Raw genomic sequence first — 26,148 nt, 5'->3', positions numbered from 1 at the left:
AATGTAGTATTCAACATCACATGAGTTACATCACAACCGTAAAAAACCTCGCAAGAGTATAATAGTTTTGGCAGAATAAATGACCTAGCCATTCTTATTGGCAAAGGGTATATTGTCGACTCATACATAAGTTTCGTAAAACGCCGTAGGTCCTGCCCACTGTCGTACTGACAGGTTTTTTGCAGACGAAACAACCTCAATTGGGGCTCCAGCAATTGTCACATCAAGATTGGGCGGCATTGTCACCCGATTCCTACCAATCACAGGGCACTTTGACTTTGTTGGATTTAAAAGTAGTCCGTTGGCGTTTGCCCATGTGTTAATCCTATCCAAGTCACTATTAAGGCGAAGTACGTCATCAATCAGGCTCTCCGGCGGTATATTTTCGACTCATATATAAGTTTCGTAAAACGCCGTAGGTCTTGCCCACTGTCGTACTGACAGGCTTTTTGCAGATGAAACAATCTCGATTGGGACTCCAGCAATTGCCACATCAAGATTGGGCGGCATTGTCACCCGATTCCTACCAATCACAATACACTATGACTTTGTTGGATTTAAAAGTAGTCCGTTGGCGTTTGCCCATGTGTTTATCCTATCCAGGTCACTATTAAGGCGAAGTACGTCATAGATCAGGCTCTCCGGCGAAAAGCTCATATACAGTTATAAATACCACAGTTGCGTAACAGTCCAGGAAGGTCATTGATATATAAGGAAGAGTGCGGGCAATACAGACCCATGTGACCCACCTCTTGAGACTGAAAGACAACTAGAACACCGGCTATCAACACATACCGATTGTCTTCTATTCGAAAGATAGGAATATATAAAACCCGTTGTTCTTTCAGAAAATTGAAATAAATATTTCAGTTTAAGGCAAAGTATTTTGAGATCAACGGAATCAAATGCCTTCGAATGATCTAAAAGAACTTGTAACTTTATCACTGTCAATATCACTCCTTACATCTTCAACTATTTTCAAAATTGCAGTAGTGCAACTGTGCTTTGGCCGGAAACCAGATTGAAAATCTGTTAGCAGCGAATTACTCGCAATATATCCTGATATTTTCCGGTTGACTAGAGTCTCAAATATCTTAGAGCTGTATGGAAGTATTGCTATTGGCCTAAATTCCTGGCTATTCTTTGGGGACTTGGTATTCTATTGGGACTTGGTATCATTGGCCGTTTCCAAGACTGTGGATAGCAACTCCTTAAAATAATATTGTTTAAAAAGATGGCACATATACGGAAGAATAAAGGGTAGAATTTTCTTAAAAAATCTCGGGTCAATACCATCAGAATCAATGGCATTAGATTTAATCGATTCAACAGCCCTAACGATATCGCTTTGTTCAAAACGCTCAAGATCAAAACGTAGGTCTGGTGAGGTGTTGTCACTACTATGGTTAACGTTACTATATTCACTGTTGTAGAAATGTACGTTTGGCTCAGGAAAAGATATTTTCAAGAAACTCCTATTAATCTCATTTCAATTAACATCACTACCAATTGATGCATTATCACTTCATACTCCAATTGACTTAATATGTCCCCATGTATCTTTCGTGTTCAATGCATCTTGAAATTTAAGACCAAAATAAGCTATTTTCTTCGTCTTTGTAGAAGAAGTGGTCTGATTCCTCGCACGCTTGTAATCATTAAAGAGTTCAGGTGTTCTAAAACGCTTCCATCGAGATTGTGCGTATCTCTTTTACGTATCAATACTTTAATATCATTATCAAACCAGTGATTTCCATTCGAAAAAACAGTTCGGGTCTTCATCGGAACACATTTGTCGAAAATCTGACTCACATTACTTTGAAGAACTGCAGTCTGTTCATCCCTTTATGGCTGTAGCTTCGATAATCCTAGAACTAGATCTCTACTATTCTTACACAAAGTCATTTGGAAGCAAATACCGAAATAACTCTATGACAAATTAATATTTGCCCGATCTAGAAGGTGTAGGAAATTTGTCCCTTTTAGAAGAAGGAGCTTAGTATCTGAATGTAGTTTAATATGAGTACCGTACGTCTTTGGTATACTCTTCCTCACAATATCCAAAACATCTGCATTTTCTAACCTATTCTAAAGTTTATTTTAACTATTTCATAAAATTCTAAAGTTTATTTTAATTATTTTCCATAATGATATTTGAAAATGTTTATTCCTTTAAAACTTGTTTTATTATTTCTTAAGAAGGATATATGACTGTTTTTATAAGCATGCACAATAACTATAAGATTTAATCTTGTTGTATAGCTATTTACAATATTTTATAAATAAATAATCTACACTTAAACGTTATGCAAATATTTGTTTCGAGGATATAGCCTGCATAGCCAATGTGGTATAAGGTATCAAAAAGTCGGTTTCGCCCAACTCTAGCACGTTCCTATCAATGTTATCAATTTCTCATGTGCAAACTGATAAGTGTGTATACAAAAATTAGTTAATTTCATTATTTGGTTGTCAAACAATAAATCTCCATATCGATAATGGTTTGTTTACAAACAAAAATTGTATGGTGATATGCATAGCAAAGACTCTTCGCGCTTTTCTTCACTTTGGGAAAGGTCGTTAAATGAACAACTTTTTGCTTAATCTTAGTTCCTTATAGCATATTTCTTCAATTATTTTTCAGTTTGTTCTTAAAATCAAGGCCTTGCTTAAACATTTTTACCAATCTCTTACAGAAAATCAAAATTAAATATGAAATAAGCATTACAGTAAATGCCAAAATAGAGAAGTACAAAAAAACATCCAAGTTGTAAAATTCCAACAATGACAGATTTTGTCCAAGATTACGTAAATGTCCAGCACCATTATGCCTCAGAACATATTCAATCCAATAGATGGCTCTCTCCAAAGGAGTATTCTGCTGATCGCGAAATTGTAAGGATTTAAATTTTGCTTCGCGGCGATAATGATCAGAGAAGAGAAGATCCAACAAAGCCTTTTGTAGTGTTTGGTCATTGAAATGTGACTGTCTCAAGGAAATGCCATGGCTCATTTTTCCAATGAAATCAAAATAGTCCTCAGGATGGCCCCTAGCATTGGGTATGCCTAGCACTGGTACACCATAATGAATGCTGTCAATGATATGGTGATAGCCGCCATGACAGATTATCAAGTTGACCAGCGGATGAGAAAGAATGGCGTGGTGTGAGAGATTTGTGTGAAATTGAACATTTGAGGGTTTTCCCAAAAACGTTGAAGGCTTAGTTTTTGAATTCCATACAACCAATTGTTGAAGGCCTTGAAATTGTTGCAATAGCATTTGCATTATATGATCAGGCAATATATCATCAATGGCCACATAAATCACTCCCTGCTGGGAGCTATCAAGAATTTGTTTGACATCTTCGGAAAGTGTTTCAGGTTCATCAGGTATATGCAATCCCGCCACCTCAATCATATTGGGAACATAAGGTCTAGGTGTACTTATTACAAAATGATCATTTCTTAAAACCAAAGCAAAATTCTTCCTCATATCATCTAAGCTGCGAGTGACATTGGGAAAATAGCGAACGTAGATTTCCTTATGAACCACTAAATATTTGTAATGGTAATGCAGCCATTTCAAAGCCGACAGTGCAACATTTAAACATCTCGTCCAGAAGTGCATATTCTGCAAATGCGAATAGTTAAAGGAGACATAAGACAATGGCGTGATATTCCCCACAAATGCATCGGTTTTTTGTGTTGTTCCCAACGTGGAGAAGCCAACAATGGGAGCTTGAAAATGCTCGGCTAAGCCAAATAATGATTCCGAGAAGATCAAATCAAGGAATAACAGGTCAAAAGAGTCATTTTGCATTATATCTTGTACCAGTTCATGTCCAAGGATGTTTTCGCACATCTTAAAACCAATACTGAAAAGACTTCCTTTCATATCGAAACGATCCTTGTTAATGGGTTCAGTAAGGGTCCTTAGAAGTTCTGTAACGAAAAAAAAAAAACGCATGGGAAAATGTTTATTTCGATTGGAGGAACTCAGAAACATGAAAGTGGTAAAAAATAGAGGTTAAATAACGCCCTCAAACCGCCAAATAGAATAATCAGGAAGAAAGAAGAAAAATTAGAAAGGAAGAGTATGAATCAAGGCAAGTTATGCTACACCAAAGGTCGACAGACCTGAAAGCCTCACGTCCTCAAAACCATGGAACGTACTGTAGATACCATAGCAAAGAGTAGGACATCCAGCGAACTGCTCAAATACACACAGCATGGCTATGTCAAGAGAAGGTCGGTGGAAACTGCTCTGCATGATGTTGTGCATAAAATAGAAGAATTCATCGATGCCAAAAAGTATTGGTCCAAAGACCAGTACCAGGATTAGTGACGGGATTAACCATATGCTAAGGAACTGGTGGATACATTGTGGGTCCCATGACATACATATAAGGGAGAAAGTAGCACATGACGGGGGACATTTTATCGCCACTACTAAATAACTCATTACGGATGCTGAATGAGGAGGATTTTGAACCGGTCTGCTACGCACGACGATTTCGATATCTGACAAGGTCAAATACTTAGGTGTGATCTTGGACAAGAAACTGAATTGGAAGTTTCACATTCAGGAGCATACTGAGAAGGCTCACAGATGTTGGGCACTATGTAGACGGGCCCGTAGGCTTGAAATCCAAAGACTGAGATCTATTTCCGACTGTCTGACCATTATACGGTCCTGCAGGAGGAGATGTGGGCGATCACGGAATGTGTGATATGGTATGATGTCGACATGAACTTGTCAAGTGCGAACTTCATTACGGACAGTATACTGGTCATCAGGGAAATAACAACCAGGACAGTAAGGTTAAGAACAGTCTTCGAGTGTAGGAATGAGGGCGACGAACGCGCATGTAGCAATGTGGAACACTCAAATGGTCAGTAGGGTGGTCAAAATTCAATGGGGAGATCCGGATATTGCCAACACGACGTTAATACTGAACGAAAGGGAAGCAATTTAGTTTTTGACAGGGACACATAGAATAACGAGCATACTTATGTAAAATACATTCGGAAAGTGATGAAGAGCTTGCCGGGAAGATGATGGGACGCTGCAGCATTTCCTATGTCATTACCTGGCTTTCACAGCTATCAGACACCGGCACTAAGATGGGGACACAAAATAAGGCATGAACCAACTTAGGGGCCCGATATGGAAAACAATAAGGGATTTTGTGAGAAGCACTTTACTTCGATTTTCTCTTTCGAGGTTACTTTTTAGTATTTATAGCTCACAACTACTAGCCGACTACTGGCTTATGTATGTCCATTGTGGCATGGGGCGGAATAATATCCGCACCCTCTTTCAACCTAACCCAACCCATTGCTAAATATGCCCATATTTAGCATCACGTCTTTGATAATACTACATTTTGCAGGGACTAGCCTCTTGACCAATTAGGTATAATAAAAATCTCACCTGTTTGAGAACAATTTGGAGATGTAGTGCTTATTGACATTTGTCTTAAATCTTTGGATGTCAAAGTGGGTGGGAAAAACATTAGCTGGAAGTCGATTCCACATACGAACGGTTCGGGCGAAATAAGAATTCTCTCTATAATGCATTGTGCGATCCGCTGGCCAATCAATTACAAACGGGTATGAGTTCGTGGAATGTCTAGTATCCCGGGCATATCTCCTTACATCAGGAATAAGAAGACGAATATCAGACGAACACACACCATGAAAGTACCGATAGAACAGCGCCAAACAACTCACATTGCGACGGTGATGACGGGATGTAATAGAGTTGGATATCCCATTGTCCCCAATAAACGCCATCGCCCTCCTCTGTACACGTCCAGTAGCTCCAGGGATGATTTTAAATCTCCAGCCCATACATGTGAGTTTTACTCCATTTTCGGACTAATGAAAGTGGTGTAGATGTTAAGAAGATCAGATGGAGTGAAGTAATTCTTACACCGTTTAAGGAAGCCTAAACACTTGAAAGCTTCTTTCGACACTTCGTATAGATGTTTAGCCCAACGAACATCACTTTGTATTTTCATGCCCAGAACATCAAGAGCTTCTGATTGCTCAACATCTACACCTTTAATAGACAAAGATGATCGTAATGGGTCAGCGAATCGTTTGTGTGACGCCAAGCTGCACTGAGTCTACGGTGCATTAAAATCTACTCGATTTATTAGGCTCCACTCAGAAATAGCCAGCAAATCCTGGCAGAGTGTATCGTCCATAACCCGCCTCTTGTGCTCAATCTCTCGAAGACTTAGCTTATGGTCGAATGAGAACGAATGACAGAGATTACTGTCATCCGCAAATGAATAGATCGGTAGATCGATGTCTAACCCAACAGATCGTTGATGAAAACTAGAAAAAGAGAAGGAGAAAGAACAGAGTCCTGGGGTACACCTGCGCTCAATTTGTGCTCATTGGATGGGAACCCATCTATATCGACTCGAATAATGCGATCTCTGAGAAAGCTCGAAATAAATCGAACGAAGCCAATACCCATACCAAATGCAACAAGCTTTGATAGTAGTGCACCGTGCCAGACTCTATCAAATGTCTTGGTGATATCCAGAGCCATCCACCTTACTCTCACCAAACTGGTGGATTGAGCGACTCCAAGTTTCCGACAGAAGTGCCATGAGGTCACCCGTAGAGCGATTTCTGCGGAACCCATACTGTTGGTCGCTAAGATGGCCATTAGACTCTAAATACCTCACAAGATGGTGATTAACCATGCTCTCCATGACCTTGGAGAGAACGGAGCATAGCGCAATTGGCCGATAATTCGCTGGGTTGTTTGCCTCACCCTTCTTGGGTATTGGCTGAACGTTCGCAGTCTTCCAACGCGACCGGAAGACGACCGCACGGTAGGCAAGATTGAAAAGGTTGCGTAAGACAAGTGTTGATATGGCATTCGGGCCCGGGGATTTATTTACGTCTAGATTTTCAAGATCCCCTTTTAACTCCACGAGTTCGAAAAAATATTCGGGGCATGACGCCAGATACATTTTCGATTGAGGGGAGTGGTTGATTGCTATCCGGCAGGGAAGAGTTCCCTACTTTTTTGGTTCTTATTTCTAAAAACTCTTTTGGAATCCCAATTTAGGTTGTTAATTTCAAAATCCGAATTAATCAATTAACAAACAAGGTAGCAAAATATACCAATTGCTGTACTAACCATCCAGCTTATAAGCAGGGTTGTCGAGCTTGGTTAATGTGGTAATTGTATCATAGATGCGAATTCACTATTAATACGATTCAAACTCGTTCAACATACGAAACAACGGCCCTTGAAGCCATCGCACCTAAAATGGTTGAAAAGTCTTCTAACCATAGGCGAAACGCGTCCCATTGTAGATGGTGTGTGTTGCTATCTTTGGCTTTCCTTTTCCATTTGCATCTCTGATCATCCAACTCGTCTCGAAATAGAAACAAACAAAAATTGTAAATTTTTTTAGAAAATTCCCCAGGGCCCCCCTTTCCCCCTGGCTACCATATAGACCGATCTCCCAATAAACGGTCTGAAGCCCATAAAAGCTTTTTTTGTTACTACCCGATTTCGCTCAAATTTGAAACAGTGAGAATTTTTAAGCCACCCGACATCCGACTTAAATATAGCACAGATCCGAATATATTTTAAGATTCTGGAACCCATAAAAGCTTTAATTAGTACCCGATTTCACTGAAATATGGATCAGTGAGTGATTTTAATCCTCCCGTCATCTGACCAAGATATTGTAAATATCGGACGATATATACAATTGAGTATGTTTAGCAGTTCCATAGTGGTAGCTATACAAAATATTGACTCTATCAAACTTGTTCATACATTCTTTTCATTGCTCACTTACCATTGTAAAGAATTTCATTTTCCGCAATGACAATATTGCGAAAATTTCCAGCAGTATCCTCTATAGGAAAATTAGTTATAGATGTAACATGATGACCACGTTGAACCAAACGCTTTAGTAGCGGTTCCACAAAAGCATACTGTATAGGGCCTTCAAAGGCAAATATTGCTAGAATGTGACCTGCATTTGCCACATAATTAAGTGAAAACACTAAAACAAGCCATTGAATTCCAATGAAACGCATTTCTTTCTTTCACTTCCTGAAAGTTGATCACATAACTTTTTTTTGAGCAGCAAATATATTCCGATATTTTCAAAAGTTTTCTTTCTACTAACTATGCGAGCAACTGATAAAATGCTTATAACCATTGGTTTTAGGGTTTGCTTTTATCAGTTTGTACTGAGTAAAATTGATAAGTTTGTTGTACAATTATTGTCTTTCACTTCATTTCGGGTGTTCGAACCATAATCTGAACAAACGATTGTGGTTTGTTTATAAACAAAATTGCAAGATGATAAGAATGTGGCATAAATCAGTATAACAGCAACATTGAAGGGTTTTTAGGAAATGAAACAAAAAGGTGAAATGTTATTTACATTGAACAAAGAATTCCTAGAAGAAGAAACCTTAATTATCTCATCCAGTCTTATTCTTTACATTACTTAAATTTCTCATAAACTCATTTGCATTTAAAAGTTCTTCCTTCATTCACTTATCAGTACTCCACAATTAGCAAATAATGATTACTACCAATTGATATCTTTAAGCTGATAAAGGGAATACTTTTTAACAAATACATAGCCATACATTCTTTCTATTAAACAGTATCATATTTGAGCCTATAGAATTTGGTTGAACTATTTGCATTGCAATCAACATTGGAAGATTGTTGAAAGTGTTTCGCATAGCTAAACCAAATGTATTTCGCCTCACTTTCTTTGGTTTTAATATCAGCTCAATTGTTGACGACCATCAATGCGGCACACATTTTGGGAATATTTGCATTTCCCGGCAAGGGACCATATTCTTTTGTTGAACCATTACTCAAAGAATTGGCCTTACGAGGTCATCATGTGACATCAATAACAAATTATCCCCAAAGCAAGCCTGTGAAGAATTTTCGCGATATAGTGATTGAGAAAAATCAACATTTGTTCGATGGTGAGTAAATGAGTAATAATTTACACTATTAGCAACGAAATATAGTTGTAAATGATTTTGAAGGCAACAACAATTTGAAATAGTAGAAGTTCTTCTGGGACAAATCTCCTACCAAAACTCGTTTTTTCTTAATGCATCCACATTGAAAACATCATATGTTACATCTTTACAGAGTTTAAAAACTTCTCCATGGAAACTATTGGCTCTAATCACTTTGAAACCCTTGGTACCTTTTACAATAAGGCCTATGAGATGTCTCATAATGTCTTTGCAAATGAAGCGGTTAGAAAGCTACGCCAAACAGAATCATTTGATTTAATAATAATGGATGTTCTATTCACCGAATCTTTTTATGGATTTGGCGAAGATTTCGGAGCACCCATGGTGGCCATATCGCCATGGGGCACAATGACATCCATCGATGAGCTGGTAGGCAATACAACACCATTGTCTTATATACCGAATATGATAATGCTGCGTCACTATAATCAAAATATGAATTTCTGGCGTAGAAGTTTAAATGTTGCCGTCTACATACTCGAACGGATTCATTACTATTACACTTACATGCCAATGCAGCGGAAGATATATGAGCAGCATTTTCCAAATGCCTCGAAAAGTATAACAGAAGCTCAAAAGAATTTTTCTTTGGTTTTGCTGAATGATCATTTTGTACTCACCACCCCACGACCTTATGTGCCAAATATGATTGAGGTGGCTGGCATGCATATACCCTCACAAGTAGAACCCCTGGCTGAGGATATTAAAAGGATGCTGCATGAGGCGCAGCAAGGTGTTATCTACATTACATTCAACTCATTTCTACCTCAATACATATTCCAAATGGTGCTCAATGTATTAGGGAATTTTGAGCAATTGGTTTTATGGAATTCCCAATACCATAACCTGCACACTTTGCAGATCCCCCCGAATGTTTATTTCTTCTCCAATGTGTCGCACCATTCTCTACTCTCTCTTCCCAATATTCATTTGCTTATAACTCATGGTGAATATCTTTGCATTGTGGAAAGTATTCATTACGGTATTCCTATTTTAAGTCTGCCACGCTTTGATGGCTTAAATGAGGACTATGTGAATAATGTAAAAAAAATTGGAAATGGAATATCCCTATCATGGGACCAGATGAGGGAGAGGACTCTCTCAAAAACCTTAAATGATTTGTTAGCAACGGATCGTTATCGCCGTGAAGCCAAATTGAAATCCAAGCAATTTCGAGATCAACAGAATCCCCCCTTGGAGAGAGCCATCTATTGGATCGAATATGTTTTGAGATTTCAAGGAGCACATCATCTGCGTAATCTAGGACAAAATTTAACCATATGGGAATTTTACAATTTGGATGTTTTGCTATGTTTGAGTTTAGCTGTAATAGTGTTTGTATTGTTGTCTTATATAAGTTTGAACTTAATGCTTAAGCTGATAATGAATGTGAAATGAATAAAAGCTTTGTCAACTATAAACAATTAAACATACATTAAAGTCGTCATTTAACTTAACTAAGTATAGACGACTGAGTCCAAAACTTCTCACTTGGGAAAACCTCCATCGATATCGAGTTATTCAAACGCTTTAAAAGCGCTGAAGATCTTAATTTGTGTTATATGTGGTGATGTATTTGTCATTTTTGTACCCTAAACCACTACTGTGGTACGGGATATTATAACTTAGTGCATTTGTTTGTATCACCCAAAAGGAAGAGAGATAGATACATTGAAAAGTATACCGATCGACCCAGAATCACTTTCTGATTCGATTTAACTATGTCCGTCCGTCGGTCTGTCCGTCTGTCCATGTTAATTTGTGTACAAACTACAGATCGCAATTTTCATCCGATCTTCTTCAAATTTGGTACAGGCATGTTTTTCGGCCTAGAGACAAAGCCTTTTGAAACTCGAAAAATCGGATCAGATTTAGATATAGTTCCCATATATATATGTTCGTCTGATTTGTACTAATAATGCAATAAAAGGTTCATTTGTTAACCGATTAACTCGAAATTTCGCAGGAAGGATTTTCCTATGACTATCGACATTATTAGAGAATTTCATAGAAATCGGTTCAAATTTAGATATAGCTCTAATATATATATATATATATATATATATAACCCGATTTTCACTCCTTCAGCCATTGCAGCGCATTTATTGACCAATCCTCCCAAAACTTCGTACAAAGCTTTCTTTGATGACTGTGACAGTATCTGTGAAGTTTGCTTCAAATCGGTTCGGATTTAGATATAGCTCCCATATATATGTTCGTCCGATTTGCAGTAAGGAGTTTCTAATGACTCTCGACATTACTGGTGAAGTTCATAGAAATCGGTTCAGATTTAGATATAGCTCTCCTATATACATAGCCCGATTTTCACTCCTAGAGCCATTTCAAGCGCATTTATTGACCAATCTTTCCAAAATGTTGTACAACACCTTTCTCGACGACTACCACAATATCTGAGAAGTTTGCTTGAAATCGGTTCGGATTTAGATGTAGCTCCCATATATATGTTCGTCCGATTTGCAGTAATAATGCAATAAAAAGTTCATTTGTGAACTGATTATCTCGAAAATTGGCAGAAAGGAGTTTCTAATGACTCTCGACATTATTGGTGAATTTCATAGAAATCGGTTCAGATTTAGATATAGCTCTCCTATATATCTATTGCCCGATTTTCACTCCTAGAGCCATTTCAAGCGCATTTATTGACCAATCTTCCCAAAACTTTGTAAAACGCCTTGCTCGGCGACTATCACATTATCTGAGAAGTTTGCTTGAAATCGGTTCGGATTTAGATATAGCTTCCATGTATATGTTCGTCCGATTTGCAGTAATAATGAAATAAAATGGTCAATTGTTAACCCATTCTCTCGAAATTCGGCAGGACGGATTTTCTTATGACTCTCGACATTATTAGTGAATTTCATAGAAATCGGTTCAGATTTAGATATAGCTCTCCTATATATCTATTGCCCGATTTTCACTCCTAGAGCCATTTCAAGCGCATTTATTGACCAATCTTTCCAAAATTTTGTACAACACCTTCCTCGACGACTACCACAATATCTGAGAAGTTTGCTCGAAATCGGTTCAGAATTCGATATAGCTAATATATATATGTTCATCAGATTTTGGGCAATTTGCAATGATGTTGTCATTTGTCAACCATAGTTATTGCAGTTTGAACATATTTGCTCGCCGAGGTCCATAAGGTTGGTTCAAAATTGGAAATAGCTTCCACGTTGTATTTATAGGGTAGGTGTAGGGTATTATACAGTCGGCACCGCCCGACTTTTGCCTTTCCTTGCTGGTTTATATTTAAGACCATACTCAACAGGGATAACAAGTTGTCCATAATGATATCGAATAGTTGTTTTTGGCACATCAGTATGTGGCAACATACCTCTCCTCTCGCCTCCTCTTCAAGCAAGCTCTTTCTGGTCCATAATATCGATCTCCGTGGGAACCTTATGTCGCCAATAACTCGCCTAGTCATATCGATTAACAAAGTGACTCTGTATCGAGTATCACTAGCACTCCGCTCGGCCTGTCACTGAGACTCTTCGCTCAATATCGCTGATTATCCGAGATTGCAATTGCTGCTATTTCGTATGCGAGGCATTCCACTATCCGAAACCTGTGGATACGACCGACAGCTCTCAGCTGAGCCTCTCGTTATGACGAGAAAACCACACAAATCGAAGCCGAGAGTTACAACCGTTTGATGCTCATAGTCATTCCGCGCCGGGATCGAATAATCCATTTACTCCTTTCTTGGTAAATTAGTTGTAGATTAGATAGATGTAGGTTATCTGGGATTGCAAATGATCCATATCGGTTCAGATTTAGTTATAGCTCCCATATAAACCGATCGCCCGATTTGATGATGACTTCCAAGAACTGTGCCAAATACGGTCCAAATTGGTCTATAACCTTATATTGCTCCCATATAAACCGATCTCCCGATTTCACTTCTGGAGAACATACCATCCGCAATTTTTGTCCGATTTGACAGATATTGACCATGTAGTGATTTGTTTTTCTCAGTAAGAATAGGATTAAATCTCTCCGAACCATTTAATACCAAATGAGTTTTCAGACAAGGAGACTGCCTATTGTGTGATCTCTTTAATATACTGCTGGAGAAGATTATACGAGATGCAGATGTGAATAGATATAGCACACTAATCGCGAGAGAACACATGCTACTCGCCTATGCCGACGACATCGACATCATAGGTCGGTCACCGGAAGTAGTAACTGCGGCCTTTGAAAGAATCGAAAGAGAGTCAGTGAAAATGGGTCTGGCAGTAAATGGAGATAAGACGAAATGGATGTTTTCAACTCCCGAAAAGCCTTGCACAACCGAGCAAATAAAGAACATGGAGAAAGTTGGGAGCCACAACTTTGAGACAATCAGTAACTTTATCTACCTCGACACCGCCGTAACCGAAACGAATGACACCAGTTTTGAGATAAAGCGAAGAATAATACTGTCAAACAGATGCTACTTTCGATTAAATAAGCAGTTTAGAAACAAAGCCACCTCTCGACAGACGAATATTATACTGTACTGATACTACCCGTGCTGTTATGTGCTTCTGAAGCATGGGTACTTGTGAAAGCAGATGAGGCAATACTTGGAGTATTTGAGAGAAAGATTCTTCGTAAAATATAAGGAACAGTTTGCGTTAATGAAGAATATAGGCGACGTATGAACCACGAACTGTATCAGCTGTAAGACGACGACAGCCCAGTTACATGCATCAAAATACAAACGGCTGCGTTGGCTATGTCATGCTGTCAGAATGGATGAAGAAGCTCCAGCAAAGAAGTCCTTTGAAGGCAAACACGGTGGTACACGCAAAGCGGGAAGACCAAAAGCCCAATGGAAAGATCAAGTGGTGGGAGACACCTCGAAACTTGGTGTCAGAGATCGAGGCGTTTGGAACGCAGAAGATCGAGGCGTTTGGAACGCTATTCTATGTTCGGCTTGTGGAACAAATATTCTGCCATAGCCAATTAAAGTAAAAGTAAAAGTGATTTGTTTTGGCTTTGAACAACTATGCTAAGTACGGTCCAAATCGGTCGTTAACCTGATATAGCTCCCATATAAACCAATATCCCAATTTGACTCCTTGAGTCCTCACAAACCAAATTTTTTGTCCGATTTGAAAGTTTGTTTCCAAAAACTAGGCCCAGCTGAACTTAACACGCTTTTACTTGTTTATACCCACCACCCAAGGATGGGGAGAGATTCGTTATGTTATTCAGTTTGTAACTCGTCGAAATACCCATTTCCGACCCTATCAAGTATATATATTCTTGATCGTCTTAAAAATCTAAGACGATCTACAACAGCTATGTCCATCCATCCGTCTGTTTGTTGAAATCACCCTACAGTCTTTAAAAATTGTGGTATTGAGCTGAAACTTTGCACAGATTCGTTTGTTGTCCATAGGCAGGTTGAGTTCGAAGATGGGCTATATCGGACTATATCTAGATAAAGCCACCATATATACCGATACGCTGATTTTAGGTCTTAGGCACATAAAAGACACATTTATTATCCGACTTTGCTGAAATTTGGGGCAGTGAGTTGTGTTAGACCACTCGACATCCTTCTTCTTTAATTTGGCCCCGATCGGACCTGATTTGGGTACAGCTGCCATATAGACCGATCTTTCATTTTAAGGTCTTGGGCCCATAAAAGGAGCATTTATTGTCGGATTTCGCCGAAATTCGGGACAGTAAGTTGCGTTATGTCCTTCGACGTCCGTCTTCATTTTGGCATAGATCTGTTCAGATTTGGGTATAGCTGCCATATAGTCTGATCTCTCGATTTTAAGTCTTAGCCGATTTCGATTTCGCTGGAATTTGACACCGTTATTCAATTTAAGCTTTTCGACATTCTTGTCGTATATGATGACTTTTATTGGGTTGCCCAAAAAGTAATTGCGGATTTTTCATATAGTCGGCGTTGACAAATTTTTTCACAGCTTGTGACTCCGTAATTGGATTCTTTCTTCTGTCAGTTATCAGCTGTCACTTTTAGCTTGCTTTAGAAAAAAAGTGTAAAAAAGTATATTTGATTAAAGTTCATTCTAAGTTTTATTAAAAATGCATTTACTTTCTTTTAAAAAATCAGCAAATACTTTTTGGGCAACCCAATACTTATTAGATCACAAAATGTCCGCGCCGAATTTGTTCCAAATCGGAACATATTTCGATAAAGCTGCTATGGGGGCATAAATTATGAATTTTTCACCCGATTATGACGTAAGGCGGTTTATATATATACCCGAGGTGTTGGGTATCCAAAGTTCGGCCCGACCGAACTTAATGCCATTTTAAAGCCTTCACCCACAGTTAGTTATTGCATTTGTTTGCAACGCTAAGAAGGAGAAGAGCTAGAACCATTGATAAGTATACCGATCGACTCAGAATCACATTCTGATTCGATTAAGCCATGTCCGAGTGTGAGTCCATGTTTAGTACGGGTCGTATTTATTGTCCAATTGCTACGGAATTTTGCACGTATAACTTTTTTACATCAAAGATGAACACTGTTGATTTTGGTAAAAATCGGTTCAGATTTAGATATAGCTTCCATATATATGTTTAGTCCAATTTGCACTTTAACGTCTGCAATAATTACAGTTTTCTACCGATCTATAATTGTAGGTCAGGTTAAGGGTATTACATAGTCGGCTCTGCCCGACTTTTGCCGTTTCTTACTGGTTACTTGTTTCACTTGTTTAAGGTTGGTCACACAACTCTTTTTTTTAAGCAAAAACATTCCGAAAATTTTAACTGTCTTCCCTCTGCCAACTATACAAGCAACTGATAAAATGTTTATGACCATTGATTTTAGTATAGACTTTTATCAATTTCTTGTTTGGAAACTGATAAGTAGGTTGTACATTTATTGGCTTTAACTTAATTTTGGGTTATCGAACCACAGCCTTAATAATTGCTTTTGATTTGTTTATAAACAAAATTGCATGGTGATGAGAATGTTGCATTAATTGGAAAAAAAACTACATTAATGTAAAATTGCAAATTTTGCCAACGAACGTTCCACTAAGGAACAGTGGCTTGTGATAAATGAGGTGGAAAATATGAAATGCTCTTTACATTGACTTCATGTTGGCATAGTATACAAGTTAAGCTGGTATTGTAGAAGGCCACTGCATCACAGAGATTAGCATGACCGCCTACGATGCTGAACGCCTGCGTTCGAATCCTGGCGAGAACATCATGGACATTTTCAGCAGTGGTTATCGCCTCCTAGTTCTGGCGACATTTGGGAGGTGTTGTACCATTTGGTATGGCAGCCATGTACTAACTTCTCCACAAAGAGGTGTCGCACTGCGGCAAGCCGTTGGGACTCGACTATAAAAAAGAGGTCCCTTATCATTGAGCTTAAACTTGAATCGGACAGCATTCATTGATATGTGAGAAGTTTGCCCCTGTTCCTTAATGGAATGTTAATGGGCAAATATGCATTTGCATAACATTAATTATACCCACGACCATAGGATAGGGGGTATACTCATTTAATCATTCCATTTGCAACACATCGAAATATCCATTTCCGACCCTAGGACATATATTTCGGATCGCCGAATTTAAGACAATATAATGTCCATGTGTTTGTCTGTCGAAATCAAGCGTCAGTCTTTAGAAATAGAGATATTGAGCTGAAACTTTGCAAAGATTCGTTTTTTTTGTCCATAAGCAGGTTAAGTTCGAAGAAGGGTTATATCGGACTAAATCTTGATATTGCCCTCATACACACCGATGCGCCGATTAAAGGTCTTAGGCACAAAAAATACACATTTATTATCCGATTTTGCTGAGATTTAAGACATTGAGTTGTATTAGGCCACTCGACATCATTCTGCAATTTGGCCCAGATTGGTCTAGATTTGGATATAGCTGCCATATAGACCGAACTCTCGATTTAAGGTCTTGGGCCCATAAAAGGCTTATACAGTTTCCGATGTCGCCGAAATTTGTGACAGTATGTAGTGTTAGGCCAATCGACATCCCTCTGCAAATTGGCCCAGATTGGTCTAGATTTGGATATAGCTGCCATGTAGACCGATCTTTTGATTTAAGGTTTTGGGCCCAGAAAAGGTGCATTTATTGTCCGCTGAAATTTAAAACTGGATGTTGTACTAGGGGCCCCGATATTCAAACCGAATATGGCCCATATCGGACCATATTTACATAGACCGATATGCCAGTTCAGGATCTTAAGACCGTAACAGGCGCATTTATCTTCCGATTTCGATAAATTTAGAAACAGTGAGTTGTTTTTAGTTTCCCAACATCCGATTTAAATATGGTTAAGGTCGGACCTAATTTAGATATAGCTGTCATATTGACCGATCGGCTGATTAAGGGTCTTAAGCCCATGAAAGCCGCAATCATAATCTGATTTCGCTGCGCCTTCTTTAACTCTCCAATATCTTTTTAGGGTGGGGACACTTCGCCCTGAAAAAAAAAAAAAAAATTTCCCAAAGGGGTGTCGCACTGCGGGATGCCGTTCGGGCTCGGCTATAAAAAAGGTCCCCTGTGTGTGTGTTCCTTCTCGGTTCCTGGTGGTAATGTTCTTCCTAAGGGGAATGTTCTCATTAGCGGAGGGATGACACCTCCGACATATCGACTCAAATAAGGATGTCAAAATGGTGCTGCACTTTCTAAATCCCTTTAATTTGAGTTCCATATTGCCATGGCCGGTAAATACGAACCGTTTGGAGGGTGTTTTGTTTTGATACCTATCCCGATCGGTCCACTTTTAATTTTGGGTTGTGTTTTTGACGTAAGGGTTAGGGTCCGTCCCCCTTCCGATACCGAAAAATTATATGGCCTATGTTTCCGTCCAGACCAACCTATAAAATATGCGAAAATTTCGAGAAAATTGGTTCTGCCGTTTTTCTGTCCATACGGAAGAAACAAACCGAGTCCCATATATGCGCGATTGGCTTATGTGCCCATTTTGGGCATTTTTGTAGGTGTGGGGTGACCCCCTATACTTCGACATGAATTTGTATGCCAGATTCGTTATCTACTCCCGCATACATTTCATTTCTTACCCATATTGTCCTTATCGGTCCACTTTTGATTTTGGGTGGTGTTTTTGGCGTAACGGTGGAGGGTCCTTCCCCTTCCGTTATCAATAAATTATAAAGCCTATTCCTACTTCCTGACCATATTCGTAATCTACTCCCGAATGCCTTTCATTTGAGTCCCTTATTGGCATGATCTTTAAATAAACCTATTTTAAGGGGTTTTGGGGCTGGGGCGGCCCCTTAGGTACTTGGACCCAATTTTTTTAATGAAGTTCGTACTCTACTCTTGACTACCTTTCATTTGAAACCCATATTGTCTCGATCGGTCCACTTTTATTTTTGGGTGGTACTTTTGTGGTAAGGGGGAGGGTCCGCCCCCTACCGATATCAAAAATTATATAACCTATGTTTCCTTCCAAAACCAATCTACACAATCTGTGAAAATTTCAAGGTGATCAGTTCAGCCGTTTTTGAGTCTATACGGAAGACACAAACAAACTGACAAACAAACACAAATTGAATTTTATATATAAAATAGCTGCCATATAGACCGATCTGCCGATTTAGGGTCTCAATTTGCCAACTGAGGGTCTTAAGTCCACAAAAGTCGCAATTATTATCCGACAAGAATAAAATATGATATAGTGTGTTGTTTTAAGCTTCCCGACATTCGACTCAAATATTGTTCAGATCGGACTATATTTCGATATATTGGGTTGCCCAAAAAGTAATTGCGGATTTTTTAAAAGAAAGTAAATGCATTTTTAATAAAACTTAGATTGAACTTTAATCAAATTTACTTTTTTTACACTTTTTTTCTAAAGCAAGCTAAAAGTAACAGCTGATAACTGACAGAAGAAAGAATGCAATTACAGAGTCACAAGCTGTGAAAAAAATTTGTCAACGCCGACTAAATGAAAAATCCGCAATTACTTTTTGGGCAACCCAATAGCTGCCATATAGGCCGATCTGCCAATTTAGGGTCTTGATCCTATAAAAAGCGGATTTGTATCCCTATTTCACTGAATCTATGAATTTTATGAGAGATCTCGGGACCTGAATCAAATATGACCCCGACCAGCCCTCATTTGCATATTACCATTGATTGTGGGGTTGTTTTAAGAGAGGATGGTTAATTTATCTATGGAGGTGGGTATCCAAATTTCGGCATGACCGAATTTTTCACGTTTTTACTTGTTTTTCATCAATTCTTTTACATTTAAAAGTTCTTTCATTCAATAAATTGTCGAAGGCTTATCAGTTTCCCACAATTAACGATTAATCTCATTATCGATTGATAACGCAAAACTGATAAAGAGCACACTTTTCAAAATACATAGCCATACATTCTAGCTATTAAACATTAACAAATTGGAGACCATAGAATTTGGTTGAACAATTTGCATATCAATCGACATTGGAAGATTGTCGAAAGTGTTTCGAATAGCTAAGGCAAATGCATCTCGCCTCACTTTCTCTGGTTTTAATATCTGCTCAACTATTGACGATAACCAATGCGGCAAATATTTTGGGAATATTTGCTTTTCCCGGCCAGGGACCATATTCTTTTGTTGAACCATTACTAAAAGAATTAGCCCAACGTGGTCATCATGTGACATCAATAACAAATTATCCCCAAAGCGAGCCAGTGGAGAATTTTCGCGACATTAGGATTGAGAAAAATCAACATCTCTTCGATGGTGAGTAATCATAATTATTGTTGTTCTAAATTTTGTAAAGGTTCTTCTGGGACAAACCTTGGTTGCTTTACGACACAGATAACTTTTACAAAATTCTTTTTTTCCTAATGCATCTACGTTGAAAACAACATTAATGTTGTACAATTTTTACAGAATTTAAAAATTTTTCTGTGGAAACTATTGAGCCCAATCATTATGATGTCTTCGGTACCTTCTACACTAGGACCTATGAGATGTGCCATAATATCTTTGCAAATGAGGATGTGAGAAAACTACGTCAAACGGAATCATTTGATTTAATAATTATGGATGTGCTATTTACTGAATCATTTTTTGGATTTGGAGAAGAATTCGGAGCACCCATGGTGGCCATATCGTCATGGGGCACAATGTCATCTGTCGATGAGCTGGTAGGCAATATAACACCATTATCTTATGTACCGAATATGATAATGCTGCGTCACTATAATCAAAATATGAATTTCTGGCGTAGATGTTTAAATGTTGCTGTTTATATACTGGAATGGATTCATTACAATTATAAATATATGTCCATGCAACAGAAGATATATGAGCAGCATTTTCCAAATGCCTCCAAAAGCATCACAGAAGCTCAAAAGAATTTTTCTTTGGTTTTGGTCAATGATCATTTTGTACTGAGCACTCCAAGGCCATATGTGCCAAACATGATTGAGGTGGCTGGCATGCATATACCCTCGAAAGTAGAACCCCTGTCTGAAGATATCAAAGAAATACTTGATAAGGCGCAGCAAGGTATTATCTACATTACAATCAATTCATTTCTACCCCAACACATCTTCCAAATGGTGCTCAACGTATTAGGGAATTTTGAGCGTTTGGTTTTATGGAATACACAGTACCATGTACTGCACACTTTGCAAATTCCCTCCAATGTTTATTTTTCTTCCAATGTATCTCATCATTCCATGCTCTCCTTCGCCAATATTCATTTGCTTATAACTCATGGTGAATATCTTCGCATCGTGGAAAGTATCCATTATGGTGTGCCCATATTGAGTCTGCCACGCTTTGATGGCTTCAATGAGGATTATGTGGATAACATAAGAAAAATAGGAAATGGAATATCCCTGACATGGGAGAAGATGAGGGAGAAGCCTCTTTCAAAAGCCTTAAATGATTTGTTGGCAACGGATCGTTATCGCCGTGAAGCTAAATCAAAGTCCAAGCAATTTCGAGATCAACAGAATACCCCCTTGGAGAGAGCCATCTATTGGATCGAATATGTTTTGAGATTTCAAGGAGCACATCATTTGCGTAATCTGGGACAAAATTTAACCATATGGGAATTTTACAATTTGGATGTTTTCCTATGTTTGAGTTTAGCTTTAATAGTGTTTGTATTGTTGTCTTATATAAGTTTGAACTTAATGCTTAAGCTGATAATGAATGCCAAATGAATAAAAGCTTTGTCAACTATAAATAAGAAGAAATGCAATAAATTCGGCTAGGCCTAACTTTGGAAACCCATCACCGCGAACATATGACTTATGTAAAGTCAAATTAATGAATCCAAATCACCCCACGTGGAACAACCCAAATTGTGTTGATTTGAGCTTTAAAGTGCTATAGTCGGTAATGAAGTTCAGTTTTGAGGGTGATTTAGGGCGTATCCCCAAACACTTGCTTTCAATATTGGATTTGATTCCCATATAATGGGCTCGTTAACCTATGTGATGTATTTTTGAGCTCCACTTAGACTTGAACGCAAATTTTAAGATTATATTCGTAATCTATTCCCAAATACCTTTCATTTGAGTCCCATATAGCCATGATCGGCTAATATGCCCATTTGGGGTTATTTCTGCGGTGGGGCGACCTCTCGTTAGTTGGACCTAACTTTTGATGCCACATTTGAAATCTACTGCGGAATACCTTTCATTTGAGTCCCATATTGACATGAACGTCGCATATATCTGTTTAGAAGAGTTTTGACGTTAGGGCGGACGGCGGGGTAGTTGGACCCAAATTTGAATACGATATTTGTTTTCTAGTCTCCAATACCTTTCATTTGATACCCACATTGTGCCTATCGACCTACCTTTGGTTTTGGGTGGAGTTTTTAGGGTGAGGGGGAGGGTCCGCCCCCTACCAGATTCGTAATCTACTCCCGAATACCTTTAATTTTAGCCCCATATTGATTTGAACGTCAATAAACGTGATGAAAGTTTGGGGTTGGCGCGGCCTGATGGGTTCTTAGACTAAAATGTTAATGCCATATTCCTATTCAACGCTCCAATACCTTTTATTCGGTACCCATATTGTCCCGATCGATCCACTTTTGATTTTGGGTGGTGTTTTTGGCATAAGGTGGTGAGTCCGCCCTCCCCTTTCGATTGGAAAAAAGAATTTAGTTTAGTAGTATATAACCATGTCGGTTCAGATTTGGAATTTTTCTGTCTAACATGATAGGATATGTCAAGTGAATTGGAGCGAAATCTTTACACTCATCACTGTTGATCAACAGACCAGTTTTTACAGGATAATATTACTATACCTTACGATGCAACTGTCCTTGTAAGGAATAAAATTGTCGGTTCGAATATTAAACCTTGGTTAAGTTCTACAATACAATTTAAACCCTCATAAGAAAGTGGGAGAGAGCCCTTGCATACTCTAGATGGAAGCATTTCAGAACTCCTGAGCTTCATGATGAATTTCGTACTGCAAGAAGAATAGTTAATAGCACGATCAAAGGAGCGAAACTTGAATATTATTCATCGCAATTTAGTTCTGCAGCAGATACCCAATGCAAATGAGAAGTCATACATGAGATTGGATTTGGAAAATCCAGATCTATTCACACTACCATCTAGATATAGACAAACTTAATGAGTCTTTCGTCGATGTTCCCACCATACAGACAGGCATCTCCTTTCTTGATAATAACGCCACGCGTAATGATAACATGGATTTGGATAATAGTTTCGAGTTAAGATGTGTCAGCAATGAGGAAGTTTTGAAAAGTTTTTCATTGATTAAGTCTAATTCTGTGTAATTTTTTAAATAATTTGGAAACATGACAAAATAATTCCTATCACTAAATCTAAAGTGGAATTCCGTTACCTCTCAAAAGTATTTGAAAAAATTGTGCACCAACAAATGTCTGAATATCTCAACCGGGAATCTTTGTTTTCTGATAGGCAGACTGGGTTTCGAGCAGATCATAGTTGCATCAGTGCTTTGGTTGAAGTTTTGAAGAATCCTTAAGAAGCGAGATAGATGATAATAGGGTTGCTTTTCTGGTATTTCTTGATCATTCAAAAGCCTTCGATTCTGTCAATCATCTGATCCACTCATATCAATGAGGGCCGTCCGAGTGCATTAAATTGCAATAAGACGCATTGCTTTCTTGCGCTTGCGAAGGGTTGACACACATGTAGTCTTTTAATAGAAAAACACTCTGAAAATTTTAACTGTCTTCACTCTACCAACTATACGAGCAACTGATAAAATGCTTATTACCATTGAATTATGATAGGCTTTTATCAATTTCTTGTTTGGAAACTGATAAGAATGTTGTACAATTATTGGTTTTAACTTCATTTTGGGTTTTTGAAGCACAGCCTTAATTGTTGATTGTGTTTTGTTTATAAACAAAATTGCAAGTTGATAAGAAAGTTGCATTAATTAGAGAAAAAACTACATTATTGTGATTGTGGTAAATGAAAAGGGGAAATATAGAATGCCCATAACATTGACTTGGTGTTGGCATATTACACAAGTTAACCTTATGTATAATATTAATTTTTCATAAATTATTTTACATTTAAAAATTCTTCTTTCATTCAACAACTTTTCGATGGCTTATCAGTTTCACACAATTAACGTTTAATCTCAATATCGATTGATAACTCAAAGCTGATAAAGGGAATACTTTTGCAAATTCAAAGCCATACATTCTAGCAATTAAACATTATCAAATCGGAGACCATAGAATTTGGTTGAACAATTCGCATATCAATCGATATCGGAAGATTGTTGAAAGTGTTTAAGCCAAATGCATTTCGCCTCACTTTCTCTGTTTTTAATATCTGCTCAACTGCTGACGACGACCAATGCGGCAAACATTTTGGGAATATTTGCTTTTCCCGTCAAGGGGCAATATTCTTTTGTTGAGCCATTACTAAAAGAACTAGCCCAACGTGGTCATCATGTGACATCAATAACAAATTATCCTCATAGCGAGCCAGTGGAGAATTTTCGCGATATAGCGATTGAGGGAAATCAACATCTCTTCGATGGTGAGTAATCATAATTATTGTTGTTCTAAATTTTCGAAAAAAATCCTTCTGGGACAAACCACACAGACAACTTTTTCAAAATTCTTCTTTTCCTAATGCATCTACGCTGAAAACATCATTAATGTTAAATTTTTACAGAATTTAAAAATTTTTCAATGGAAACTATTGAGCCCAATCACTTTGACGTCGTTGGTGCCTTCTACTCTAAGACCTATAAGATGAGCCATAATATCTTTGCAAATGAGAATGTTAGAAAACTACGTCAGAGGGAATCATTTGATTTAATAATTATGGATGTGCTATTTACTGAATCATTTTTTGGATTTGGAGAAGAATTTGGAGCACCCATGGTGGCCATATCGTCATGGGGCACAATGACATCTGTCGATGAGCTGGTAGGCAATACAACACCATTGTCTTATATACCGAATATGATAATGCTGCGTCACTATAATCAAAATATGAATTTCTGGCGTAGATTTTTAAATGTTGTCGTCTACATACTGGATTGGATCCATTACTATTACACTTACATGCCAATGCAACAGAAGATATATGATCAGCATTTTCCAAATGCCTCTAAAAGTATAACAGAAGCTCAAAAGAATTTTTCTTTGGTTTTGGTCAATGATCATTTTGTACTCAGCACTCCAAGGCCATATGTGCCAAACATGATTGAAGTGGCTGGCATGCATATACCCTCACAAGTAGAACCCCTGGCAGAGGATATCAAAGAAATACTTGATAAGGCGCAGCAAGGTATTATCTACATTACAATCAATTCATTTCTACCCCAACACATCTTCCAAATGGTGCTCAACGTATTAGGGAATTTTGAGCGTTTGGTTTTATGGAATACCCAATACCATGTACTGCACACTTTGCAGATTCCACCAAATGTTTATTTTTCTACCAATGTATCTCATTATACCATGCTCTCCCTTCCCAATATTCATTTGCTTATAACTCATGGTGAATATCTTCGCATCGTGGAAAGTATCCATTATGGTGTGCCCATATTGAGCCTGCCACGCTTTGATGGCTTCAATGAGGACTGTGTGGATAACATAAGAAAAATAGGTAATGGAATATCCCTATCATGGAACCAGATGAGAGAGAGGACTCTTTCAAAAGCATTAAATGATTTGTTAGCAACGGATCGTTATCGGCGTGAAGCCAAATTAAAGTCCAAGCAATTTCGAGATCAACAGAATACCCCCTTGGAGAGAGCCATCTATTGGATCGAATATGTTTTGAGATTTCAAGGAGCACATCATCTGCGTAATCTAGGACAAAATTTAACCATATGGGAATTTTATAATTTGGATGTTTTCCTATGCTTGAGTTTAGCCGTACTGGTTTGTATATGTTTGTCTTATATATTTTTGAACTTAATGCTTAAACTTATAGTCAATATTAAATGAATAAATGTGTTGTCGAATAAAAAAGGATAAATTTTATTGAATATAAGGTGGCCCGGTGTGCTTTGCCACATCCATAAATGTTTTCGGTTCCCTTTTGAAGTGATTCAAAGTTGAAAATTATTTATATTCGTATTAAAATCTGAAATAACTTTCATAGGAGTTCTGTATTGCCCCGTTTGGTATACATTGCCATTTGGAACAAAATGTAGGGGGTGGGCTACTCCCCGGGAATTAATCTACATTTTTATGTAATTTTCGTATTCTACTCTAAAATATTTTCCGTTTTAGTCTCTTTTTGTCTGTTTCGGTGTATTTATTCTTTTGGTGAACAATTTTGTGTGGGGCGACCCGTCTGCGAATTGATCCCAAATTTTGTATATTTTCGTATTCTATTCCCAAGTACCTTTCGTTTGCATCTCATATTGTCCCGATTGACCTACATGTTCATTTGGATGTGTGTTTTGGGATTAGACGGCCCCACTGGGACTTTACCCCAAATGTTTACATAAGTTTCGCATTATGCTTTCAATGACCTTTTAATTGTCCCGATGAATTCCTTCATGGGCAAGGGTTGTCGCCTCAGTGTACCACACACTGCTACTATAACAACATCCAATGTTGCTACAATCGTTTTGAACCGATTGGG

General features: G+C 38.1%; 4 protein-coding genes across 4 annotated transcripts; 3 read left to right on the top strand and 1 right to left on the bottom strand.

Moving 5' to 3' along the window:
• Positions 1–2,588: 2,588 nt before the first annotated feature.
• LOC106089871 (UDP-glycosyltransferase UGT4) lies at positions 2,589–8,084 on the bottom strand. The gene is made up of 2 exons (XM_059369353.1): positions 7,839–8,084; positions 2,589–3,942 (listed from the first exon to the last, which is right to left on the bottom strand). The coding sequence occupies exons 1-2, from the start codon at positions 8,080–8,082 to the stop codon at positions 2,630–2,632; spliced, it is 1,557 nt and encodes a 518-aa protein (XP_059225336.1). The 5' UTR covers positions 8,083–8,084; the 3' UTR covers positions 2,589–2,629.
• A 672-nt stretch (positions 8,085–8,756) lies between these two features.
• On the top strand, positions 8,757–10,458 carry LOC106089872 (UDP-glucosyltransferase 2-like). The gene is made up of 2 exons (XM_013255862.2): positions 8,757–9,000; positions 9,173–10,458. Exons 1-2 carry the CDS (start codon positions 8,757–8,759, stop codon positions 10,456–10,458), a joined length of 1,530 nt encoding a protein of 509 aa, XP_013111316.2.
• A 9,093-nt stretch (positions 10,459–19,551) lies between these two features.
• On the top strand, positions 19,552–21,234 carry LOC131997996 (UDP-glucosyltransferase 2-like). Its single transcript, XM_059369947.1, has 2 exons — positions 19,552–19,795; positions 19,949–21,234. Exons 1-2 carry the CDS (start codon positions 19,552–19,554, stop codon positions 21,232–21,234), a joined length of 1,530 nt encoding a protein of 509 aa, XP_059225930.1.
• A 2,600-nt stretch (positions 21,235–23,834) lies between these two features.
• LOC106089873 (UDP-glycosyltransferase UGT4-like) lies at positions 23,835–25,502 on the top strand. Its single transcript, XM_013255863.2, has 2 exons — positions 23,835–24,078; positions 24,217–25,502. Exons 1-2 carry the CDS (start codon positions 23,835–23,837, stop codon positions 25,500–25,502), a joined length of 1,530 nt encoding a protein of 509 aa, XP_013111317.2.
• The last annotated feature ends 646 nt before the right edge of the window (positions 25,503–26,148 follow it).

Source organism: Stomoxys calcitrans, chromosome 5 (assembly GCF_963082655.1).
Source record: "Stomoxys calcitrans chromosome 5, idStoCalc2.1, whole genome shotgun sequence".
Lineage (NCBI taxonomy): Eukaryota > Metazoa > Arthropoda > Insecta > Diptera > Muscidae > Stomoxys > Stomoxys calcitrans.
This window is presented reverse-complemented; position numbering and strand designations above follow the sequence as displayed.